At 35.0% G+C, this 12,077-nt stretch overlaps 1 protein-coding gene across 5 annotated transcripts in view; it reads right to left on the reverse strand.

The window, feature by feature from the left end:
- The window catches only part of WAC (WW domain containing adaptor with coiled-coil), an 83,918-nt gene that overhangs the window by 29,438 nt on the left and 42,403 nt on the right, over nt 1–12,077 (reverse strand). For all 5 annotated transcript variants that reach the window (XM_040645296.1, XM_040645295.1, XM_040645298.1 and 2 more), the window contains exons 4-6: nt 7,927–8,033; nt 1,527–1,642; nt 831–943 (exon numbers count right to left, since the gene is read on the reverse strand). In XM_040645296.1, coding sequence (XP_040501230.1) covers nt 831–943; nt 1,527–1,642; nt 7,927–8,033 — 336 coding nt within the window. The remainder of the gene's footprint in view (nt 1–830; nt 944–1,526; nt 1,643–7,926; nt 8,034–12,077) is intronic.

Below are 12,077 nucleotides of genomic sequence, written 5' to 3' on the forward strand. Positions count from 1 at the left end.
AGTATCCTCTGCTGAGACCAAATACATCCCCTACTTAAGTTACAGAAGGAAGATTCAAATGCTTAACTCCAAGAATTCCCTGAACACATCTTTTAAAAATTCTTCTCAAATCTCAAAATTTAATAAAGAGCCTAAGAATTCTATGGTGGCATTTAAATTCTATTCTGGGCAAGGGAAGCCACTGGGAATACAATACCTTTAAGTAAAAGCTTCAAATACAAATTTAATTTGAATTCAGAAATAAATGTACGTTACTCATATTGTCCCACTTACACAAAAATCTGACCTCAAAAAAACATTACAGGATGCCCAGAGTTATGGAGATGTTATCTACATCTATGATCATGATAAAATCAGTTTCCAGATACAGGATAAAAAAGTTTCTCACTGATGAACGTAACAGACACTTTGATGTCACTACTTCTGTGTGACTACAATTCAACTATTAGACAGAAAGACAGTGAGTTTTGGAAGGCATCTCACTGTCCAGTTTAAGAGGAGACAATTCAGGAAAAGGGGGAAAACCCAAAAAACTCCTGTTTAAAAAAACAATCCACAATATTATGAAATTTTGTTTTCTACCAGTTCAACTGTTACAACCATTGTAAGTAGTGATGAATACATGTGTGTACTATTTCTTTGTGCACCCTTTTTCTTTCCAGGAAACAAAATGGTGAAGGTTAGGAAGACATATCTAACATAAAAGAAACCTGTATGTTTCTATTATTTTAGTTTACATATGTAAACAGCTATGTATATAGATAGAAATATATGAACTAGAGGAGTGAATCAAACACCACATTGTTTCAAAGAAAAAAATTAATACTTACTTCCACTGGCAAACCCACTAGTGGCTGTTGCTTGCATCACCTCCCTTCTGTAATCCCTATCTTTTGGGAAGCTATTAACTGCCATCTTGTTTGCTTCTTTCTGTCTCTGTTCTCTAAAAATAAAACATACATAAACCCATAAAAATCACATCAAGTACAATGAGTTTACATGTAACACTTCTGGTCAAATGCTCAACAAAACGGTATATGGAAAACAAAAGAACGGAACACAGCCATAGTATCAACTGGTGTGGGAGATGAACTATGGCTAACAGAACAGTAATGTTTCTCAGGGATGGTCATATTATAGCAATTATTTATAAAGTCATTAACCCTACAACCAAAATTCTCCAGTATTAATTCTACATATATGAAGGAAACACATTATTGTACTTTAAGAATTATGAAGATTTCTATTACAAATTACAAGGAAGATGTATTAAGTGTAGGCTGATATAAAATCTTAAATATACTGACAGTTTACAAGGTCCTTGTGGACAGTTGTTTATCTGTCCAAGTTGTTTTTTTGTTTTTTAAGTAAAGAGAAAATTACAGAAAACACAATGGGCCAATTACTACAGTTAAAGAGGGGAATGATGAGTTTCACTGTAAGAAACCTAAGCTCAGAATGTTCTAAAGATGTTAAGCTATAAAATCAAGAGTAAGAAATATTTTTCAATTAGTAAGAGCAAATACCTTTCAAGCCACTCTTTTGGTTTTTCCCATTGTGAAACTTCTGTTCGACAATTGTAGTAGTATTTTTTCCCAGATGAGCTAATATGCTCAGACCAGTCATCTGCAGAATCATAAGGCTTAAAAATACATTTTTAAAAATTAGAAATAGTAATACTATTTAATCACTTGATATGAAACATCAAGATTGCCAATGGTTTTCAAAGCACATATAAGGGAAAAGGCCATGAAATAAAAGCATTCTGATCTAGAATGTAATTATCTGTGTATATACATCTTAGGAGACCTTAGTCTATGAACACCTTAAAAAATAACAATGGAAAATCCTGTAAAATATGAAATTAAACACATTAATATACATTAGTTTATTAGGCACAAAACAAGAAACGCAAAATTAACATCTTGACTTAGAAAAGCATTACCGAAGTTCCCATTATAATTTTACTTGCTGAAATCCAGTCACATGGGGGGGGGGGCGTTTAGAAAATCCACAGTCGACTAACTGATTTGATGACATGATAGCACATCAGTTCTAAACTCATTATGCACAACAGTGTTCATATACAGTATTAACAGAGAACAACCTGCCTGTATTTACGGTTACTTAGTGGGAAAAAAAAAAACCCCCACAACATTAAAAAAAAAAACCCACAAAGCTAATTAAAAGCCTATTATTTGTTTCACTGTCAAAATCCATGAGACGAGGCAAGTGTTAGCTAAACCTTGTCTCACACACAGGGTCAGCAGCATCACTCAAGTCCCTGTTAACAAAACCAGCCTTTCAAAAACTCTCAAATACATTCTCTTTAGGTATTTTATAAGTACCAGGAAATCTGGTAGAATACTGAGTACACTTCTAGATGCATTTCTTGACTATTTTCTCAAAGGAGCTTGAAATGTTATACTTTGGTAGTCTACACTTCTTCTGGGTTCACCAGTGTACCGTGACACAATTTTAAAGCTTGAGGAAACGAACGCTCAAGCCCTGCTGACTCAGCTTTAATTTTACCAAGTAGGAAACAGGCCTAGAGAACGTTAAGAGTTGTCGATAGGTCACAAAACTAACTGGTGATAGAAGAAAGGATCAAAACCTAGCTTTCAGGATGCCCGTTATTTCCAACAAATCAACACCAATTCTCAAAATGCCGCAATAATTTGGAGGGTAGATGAAAAAATATTGCATATTCTGCCACGTTTATGCTCTTGGGATTATGGCTCAAAATAATAAAGTGACTGGAAATCAGCCCTGTGCCTCCAAAACTCTCATACTAGGGGGAAAGTTAATTCTCAATCCTTCTAAGTTTTCAGAAGTAGGCTACAACCAAGTTGCAGAAACCCACAGAAGACCAAATTCAGAAAGTTCTCTTTCACCACTCACCACTCCTTGTACCTAAATTATTATACAAACTGAACACTTCTATGGATGTATCTGGAAAATTTGGTTTCCTTGGAAAGTGGTTATATGGGATTGATTACTACTTTGGTCTGAAGAAGTAGAGTAAGATCTGAGGCAGGTGGACAGAGAACATCAGAGTGGGGCAGAGTGGTCTACACCAGGGCTCTTCAAAGTGATGGTTTTGTGAACTGTTCTGAAGAAAGTAAGGAACAGGAAGGAGTATATATTGACATACTCTTTTCTCCGTCAAGAGTCTCACTTTAAGAAAAACAAAACAGAACAAAACTTCAGCTCAAGTAAACCACGTATTATTTAACGACAGTTAATTTACATCCTGGCATAACCTCCAGGACAGTTAAAAGTTCACAGACCAGAACCTTGAAGAGTATGGGTCTATGACACTGCACTGATTTTGCCCACCAAATCTTAGATTAGTGCAAGTTAATGTCTTACTTAACAAAATGTGTTTCAGGGTACAGCATTACAATAACATACCAGTAACTTTAGCTTAACTTCTCACCCCACTTCCATCCTCAAAAAAGGATAAGGGGATGGGGAAAAAGGTTAGTGATGGGGAATTTTTAAAATGCTGATGTGCAACAGGTGTTACTGCTTTTCTTCATTATGTATTTTCAACTTTACTGAAGTATAATTGACAAAACTGGAAGATACTTTGTGTATGCTGTGATGATTTGACACCATGAAAAGATTCCGCCTATCTGGTTCACTAACACATCCATCACACCTCACAGATTTTGTGAAAACATTTAAGTCTTCACTCTTAGCCAGTTTCAATTACGCAATATAGTGTTACCAACTATCATCATCATATTAAACATCAGATCTTAAGTTATTAAATTTGATTAAAAAGAAAGAATATCTACAACTAAGAACCCCCAAAAAGGCCTGCAAACACTTCAAATATTCTGAATTAGGCTTGATGTACTTGCCAACATAAGCACTAAGGCATATAGTAATACTAAAATGCTTTTGTCTTTTTCTTCCTCATTCTATCACACGAACAAAGTGAAATTTCCCCAGATGCTATGGAAGGAGATTTGTTATCACGAAAGATTGAATGCAGAGCACATGTGAAGTTCTAGGTATCTCCTATTAAGACAGGCATTAAAGAGATAGTCAAGATCTATTTTTTTTACAAAGTTATTTTTCATAAAAACATTACATATGCTAACATGTAAAGGGTTTACAATCAAATGATTTTAAAATTATTTTTCAAGTTTTTTTTTTTAATAAAGATTTTGAGTGAGTGAGACAGTGACAGCACAAGCACCACACACACAAGCAGGGCAGGAGGCAGAGGGAGAAGCAGACTCCCCGCTTAGCAGTGAGCACAACATGGGGCTCCATCTCAGGACTCTGGGATCCTGCCCTGAGCCGAAGGCAGACGCTTAACCAACTGAGTCACCTACCTACACAGCCCTCATATTTATCACGTTTTAATTAATTTTTAAATATGGTAAATATTGATAAAAGATAAACAAAAGGTCTCAATTTTCATGAATGTAGACAGAGGTCTTGAGACCAAAAGGTAGGAAAAGGACTGCTCTGAAAGAATAGTACTGAACAGTTACGGAGGCACCCACCTGCTCTCCTTCAATTCAAAACGTCTTTTAAGTGTGCTTTTCTCTTAAAAAAAAAAACTGTATCCCTTTCTGCTCTCTCTCTTAAAATACAGAATCCTACCACTTCTTCCCCAAGTGAAATGATGGAAAAGAAATGGTTAATCCTGGAATTAACTTACGAATTTTTAGTAAGGAGCCGTTCATTGAATAACAACATCAACATCAAAGATAGCATTTATTGTAACAAAGAATTTCATGGAGTCTTAAGAGTTCTCTGATAAATTTCTCATTTTTAAAAATTAAGTAGAGTATCTTCAGGCAAAGACTGGTTACAGAAAATAATCTTGAGAGCCTCAAGCTGAAAAGCTGCAAAAAATGCAGAAGATATTTACGTGATAACAAATGGAGCTGGAATATAAATGCGAAGTCATCTGTCATTGAATTTAAAGTTACTTCCCAGCAAATCAAGACTGGTGGATACACAGAAGGGAAGATATCAGTTATGTGTTTAAATGGGAATAAATTTTTTCTAAATGAAGCAATTCAGAGGCCTCTTAAAAATTACAAATACGCATAACTAATCTAAAACAAGCTACATGAGGTAAGTCCTATTATGATTTAGATTAGGAAGGAAGAAGCATTCAAAAAGCTTTTCCTAAATAGTTACCATGGGTCAGGCTCTGTGTTAAACCACAATAAATAAATAAACTGCATGTGAGTGAGTATCTTAATCTAATAGTGAAAACATAAGGCAACTTCAACTCGACTATCAACAGTTGATAAATATAAATCACCCATACAACCAAACGTCTGTGTAGATAACTAGATAATATTGTTACTGATTTTCAAAGACAGATTTAAAACCTGAAAACTTCAAAGAGAAAAAAAACCTATTTTTTAAAAAAGTTATTCTATATTTTAACCTGGGTTAAAAATGTGTTGACCTAAGTTACCTAATATTCATCTGTTCTTTTATCCTTTCACTACGAAAAAACTAATTTTATGTTTTACTTACTACTTAAAAACTTCCATCAGAAGTGATTTAAAGACAAAAAGTGAGTTTATAAGTAACCTGCATAAAGTTTCAAAAGCCAACTTCTCAGGTAAGATTAAATTTGCAGTTTATAAATAATATATGTGTCATGCTCACTGGGCACATTATAATAAAAATGACCACTACTTGGAGATTAATTATATACCTACAGCTGAAAACTACAGAAAGGGAAATCCTGATTCTTAAAACATGTAACACTTAATCCATTCATGTAACAGTCTTCAGCTTCTACCCACAAAATGAAAACCCCTGACACCATGTATGATTTGGATCAATCAAGCTTATCTGCCCATTATTTATCCTTTCTGATCTATGTTTAATCTAGGTCTTAGAAATCAAAACCACCAGAATTAGTTTTCCCTGAATTAAGATTTTTTTAAGCCAAAAGAATGTCCACATGGCCTGCCACCGTAACTATCAACAAATACCAAACTGGAAATGTCAGTGATAAATGGAACTTTAGTGTTTGTTACTTTGTAAATTAATGGGGCCAACTTCTACAGATTCATTCTAAAATCCTGAATATACGTACACCTTATTGGAAATAACTCATCACAAGTAGTTTGATGCTAACACCTGTTAAGGTTTACCAAGCTGCTGTCCCAGTCTCACCACCACCCCCTTCTATACTGTTCTGTGATGCTAGGACAAATTACATTGTTTAGTCAGCTAGCTACCTGTTAGATTCTGCCAACAGTAGGCACTGGAGTTAAGACTGAAAGGCACGAGAAGCCTAGCAGCCACGGCTATCTCCAATTTCTAGCTGCTATCTGTCCTGAACCAAAACTAGCTTCATCATACCCCACAGACGTACTATCAGCAGTTCTGTAGGGCTCCTCCTCTAAGCTATTAGGTTCTAAATACCACAACCTCTTCCTATCGAACTCGAGCCCTAAGGGTGAATACTACATTCTATATGTGTATTACCTCAGTGTTCTTTTTTTTTCCTGTCCTCAATAACACGTAGTATCTGCTTAGCCAATCCTGTATATAAAATTCTCTGTGCTATCAAATTTTCTGTGCTAACTAGCATGTTTTGTTTTCCTACCTAGACCCTGATACAATACTTAAAACTTCTAAATTTATCTTAATGAAAATGCTATCATTTATGTCTTGATTTTCTTTGGAAATGTACTATCCACACTGCTTCATTAAGGAATAAGAAAAAATCACAAGGACCTTTCAATGTTGATTAAGGTATGATGATCACCCAAATATCCAAGGCAAAATCTGTTGGATTCAACCTACACTTTATAGCCTTCTAGTTGTTCTTTCCTTCTTGTATTTTCCACGCTACTACCTGATAGAATTTTTAAAATTCCAAGTATGAGGTCACTTCACCAACTGTATCCTTCAATAGTTCTGCACTGCCTTTATACAAAATTCATATTCCTTGGTAAGATATACAATTTTTTGCAATCTTGCTCCCACTTATCTCTGTAACCTGAGCTCTTGCATTCTTTCACACTTTCAAAATCCTTGCAGTTCTCCAAATATGCTATGTTATTTCACACACTTCTCTAAGTCTTTGTAAATGTTGTTCCCTTTGCATACCACACAAATTCCAGACCTCTTCAACTAGCTGTTATAGTCAATCCACTGGGGAGTGTTACTTGTACTTTAATACTTTCCTCTCATCCCGCTTGGAGTTTCCCTTCTGAGTGCTCCCAAAGCAACTTTAACATGCACTGTTTTCACTGTTTACTCTTCAGTTTTCACCACAGGTCTAGAAGTTCCTTTAAGATGGGCCACATTTTCTTAGTACTATATATCTACAACCTAGCATATGCTTGACAAATTGAAAACTTATTAAACTTTTGTTGAATGAATGTATTAAAACTTCCATTTGAACCCTGACTTTTAAAAAAGCCAAGCTGAGTTACTTCAGTTTAGAAATATCTAAAATTCCTGACTTTCACTGCCTTGAGGACAGGAATCTACATCACTAGTGTTTAGTAGGGTGTGTAACACACAGATGTTCTGAATATATGTTTTAAGAAGTGTATATATTACAGAAGGAGAACAAGCTCAAGGTACAACACCTTAACTACAGACATTTCATTATCTATAGTTCTTTCTACCTCAGATATTGCAATGGTAAAATTTTGCTCTGTATAAGAAAAGTGATGAAATAATACCGAATGGTATCTCCTGACTAGTCTCAGTTCTACTAAGAAGGTTAGCACATTACTTCAAATACATTAAAAAAAAGGTCAACTTTAGTCAAAATTTTATTAGGTTTAACAAGACTTGGTGGAGGAATTTTTTTGGGGGGGGGGCGTAATAAACACACATACACATACACATACACACACACACACACACACGAACCCCCCCCAAAACCGAAACTGGGCATGTTTATATACTTACTGTATCTGAAGTTTTGCTTGGATTATTGCTTGTATTAGAAGAATGTGAATTTGAACTATGAAGAGCACTGTGGTTGTGTGAATTTTCTTGTGGAGAGTAACTGGTCCCTTAAAAGAAATAAAGACCAAAGTGAATAATACGTTGTATTTCATGTTTAATTTCAATTGGTTTCTATCATACTACAGATCGTGTATCCCTAATCATCATTTTACATAAGCATCTGGAATATATACATATTCATACTTCTTATATATAAAGTATTTGTGAGCCTACTGAAGATACGGCTTAAAGAGCATATAGCTTACATGGCTGACAGCCTATGGAAAATGTTATGTATAATTAGATGAGCAAAACTTCATCACTATCATTTATAGCAACTTTTTTTAAAAAATTAAGAGTTTTATTAGGGAAAGACAAAAACACAACATAAAGAAAAAAGGCACAAAATTCAGTGATACAGAATTAAAAGTCACAAATATCCAAATATTTTTGCAATTATTTTTCAATTTCTTAAATAGCCTCTGCAACTTGATTTTAAGTAGTTTCGCCAATTTTTCAACTAAAACAATACTAAGAAAGTTAAGTCTTAGGGAAGGTACTCTCTTTCAAGATGATGAAGATGGTATCAAGTCTCCTAATTACAGGACCAACTCTAAGAATTGCTTAAAAGTAATTTGTGAGTTTTATGAATTTTATGAGTTTTATGAGTTTTAATCCACACATCTCAAAGACCATCAGGGACGATAGCATTTACTGTCTTAAGAAAAGCCAAGGTGTAAAAATACAGACTTGCAAAAACAATGATTAAAGATACAAAAAGGTTCACCACAAAAGTCTAACTGCTATTACAATTTCTAATTGTATTTCATTACTTTTTTTCAGCAACAACGTACCATAATTCAACTTAAAAAACAAACAAACTGCACCGGCAATGGTATGAAGGCTACACTATAACGAACAGAAAGTGGGAAGAGTCATATAAACGGCTGAGTGGTCTAGCAATTAGTCACCAGTTAGAACCAGAGTTGTTACAAGTAGAAATGATTAAGAATTAACTATTTCAGTTAGGAGGGAAAATAAGTAGATAAGAAAAGTGAACTGGGACAGACAGAAGATGACTATAAAGTTTCAGATATCCAAGTGGAAATGTCAGCAGATCTACGGAGCACTAGAAATTCAGAAGTGACCTGGAAGTCTCCTCCATTAGAAGTGAAAGGCAGGGGACTCTAACTTGCCTTGCATAGTATCAACAAGCACTATGAGCTTGGAATTAATTAATGGCAAGAGAAAAGGCAATGGCCAACATCTAACCTTGGATAAGGGCCAGTTTATAAGAGAAGCTAGAAGCAGATTCAAAGACCCAAAAACACTAGTGATGTGACAAAAGACAGTACAGGGTTACTGAAGAACGTGGCATAATGTAGGTGGTACAACAGAGGAAATTCTCAACCAGGATACTGCTTGATGACTTCTTCATCTACTTGTTTTTAATTGTATCTTGCTGTATGTGTTTATATAAAACACTCTAAACTTTAATACAGCAGGCAAAATATTCTTTAGTAAACAGTGTAAGAATAAACACAATCAAAAAGAAATCAGTCAAGAGAAACTCAGTGGGCAGAAAAGTGAACATAGCCAGCCTAAGATCTCTATACTTAGAAAGGCCCGCTTGCACAGCTGGCCCTTGGTTGACATATGGGAACCTAGATTTCTGGAGAGTTCCCACAAGACCTGACAGTTGCTCACTGTGCCTAAGCTGCCTGTGCATACAATATGGTTTATGCTTAACATATGCTTTCCCATTGGGAATCCAGACTTTTGGTACATGGTAAATAGAGGTGCCTATGTAACAAACCAAATCCAATAAAAAAACTTTGGGTACTAAATCTCTAATAAGCCTCCTTTATAGTCAACATTTCACAAATATTGTCACAATTCATTGCTGAAGGAATGAAGTATGTATGTCTTGTGTGACTCTACTGGGAGAACACTACTGGAAGCTTGCACCTGGTTTCCTCCAGGCTTTGCTCTGCATACCTTTTCCCTTAGCTGACTCTGCTTTGTATCTTTTCACAGAAATAAGTCATAGCCATGATAATGACTATACACTGGGTCCTGTGACCCTCTTAGAGAATCACCAAACCCCAACACACTCATTTACAAAGAAAAATTAATACTCACAAGCTTTTAAGAAAATCTTAAACCTATGCCAAAATTTGTACTTTTCAGATGTAACTTATAATTTAAAAAAAAAATCAGATTTACAGGACAATACAGATAAGAAACTGAATAACATATACAAAGAATGTCATATTTATCCATCCCTAGTAGAGTTGAGATTCCCACTGAAATTTCCATAAATATGTTGGCAATAATAAAGAAAAGGCCAATTTTATAGACTGAAATGAATCCTAGAATGATCCTTTAAGAAGCCTGGGTTAGATGCCCTGACATTTATTTGCATATATTCTTAAGCAAGATGAGCTACACTTAAGACTATGAAATAAAAGTGCCACATTAATGATTTGTTAAAAGTGTCTTTTAGAAGTGAAGTACTCTATAAACATAAGGTATATTAGGAATGAGGTCTACCGATCTCTCATGAGGTTAAGATCCAGGAATCTACTCCAAGTGTTATTCTTAGTATCAATGAAAATTCAAAAAGTGATAAGCACTCAATTTTTATAAACTCTTACCTCTGAAGAGACAGTGAATATTCCACCAGTCTGACAGATGGTATCAGATAGTTTTTAGGCCTAGTATATGTTTTTTCAGAGGGCATTACATACTGGAAAAACCCAAGCATCGAGGCACCCTAGCCTAAGACTTTAGAGACAAGAGAAAACCCAATCAGCTGTTGAGAGGGAAGACATTTTCAGAGACAAGAGCTTCTTGACTAGGGATTAGAGTCTACATCCTGTGAAATAGATTTATCAAGACCACTTAGCAAAACCAACAACTGAAACTTAAAAAAGAAGTGAGAGGCAAGATTAAGATCTCAAACTTCTGTATCTTAGAATAAACTAACGTTCTTAAATAGGATCCAAAACTAAGTAAAAGAGGTTTTATAGAGAGTATGGTATGGTATGGTAGGCAATAAATCTTTAGATTCCAGCAGAAGGATGTGCTTAAGAACTGAACGCAGGGCAGATTTGCCCCTAAAAAACATGATCATACCAAGTTACAGTTAACTCTCCTTAATAAAAGCTACAATTTATATTATTTTCCAAGGTATTTTTGGGAGGTATCTCATTTGAGCCTTTTAATTCCCGCATGTAGTTTTTTTCCAAACTGAAGTTAACATACAAGTAGAAGAGCAAAGTGATTATACACACCCTACCCAGCATCAGAGTAACGATGACGGTGGTTATGACTTTCCAGAGCTACATTTTTTATACCTAATATACAAAGCACTACAACACAAAATTTCTTTGAAATCTTTTTATCTAAAAAATTCACATAATTTTTATTTCCTGCCCTACAAGGAGTCTTTATGTTTCAGGATAAGAACACAAGCTTTTTGTTTTTATTAATACTTATGACACACAGAGTCTAAGACTGAGAGAAGGAAGTGATCTGTGGATGCCAATATATCCAAAGAAGAGTAGAGCCATGCATAAAACCTGAACTCAGAATTTCAATAATAAATCAGTGATTATTCAAGTGCAAAAAGGAAGATAATATATATGCTGGTAAGAGACAGTCTCATGGATGCTCTCTGGCCCAAGAAAGTAATGGGAGCAAAAGCTGTTTCTATGGTCTGGTGCCCTTTATGCTCTCTGCATACTACCTAAAAATGGGCTCACTACTTAAAAATCTCTTTGAAGAAAGTAGTATTTATAGATTAAGTGGGAGACAACTGACTTTAAATGATACCTAAGAAATTAAAGTTAGGACTAATGAAGCAAGTTTTCAAGATTTCTAAGAAAAGGATACTACTGAGAATTACTTGGGCTTGTGGGGGGAGTGGAATAAAGGGATTATATGTTTATGCTTGGGCGAAGTTCTCTCATCCAGTGCTTAACCAAAGGCAGATATAAAACGGAGATGTTTTAACTTGACTGGATGCTAATGTCAGACTAGAATCCAAGGATCAGCAAATTACGATCTGCTAGATGCATGTTTTCTTTAATGAAGTCATTAATCAAGTT

The sequence above is a fragment of the Ursus maritimus genome, unplaced genomic scaffold, assembly GCF_017311325.1.
Source record: "Ursus maritimus isolate PB19 unplaced genomic scaffold, ASM1731132v1 scaffold_31, whole genome shotgun sequence".
Taxonomy (NCBI): Eukaryota; Metazoa; Chordata; class Mammalia; order Carnivora; family Ursidae; genus Ursus; species Ursus maritimus.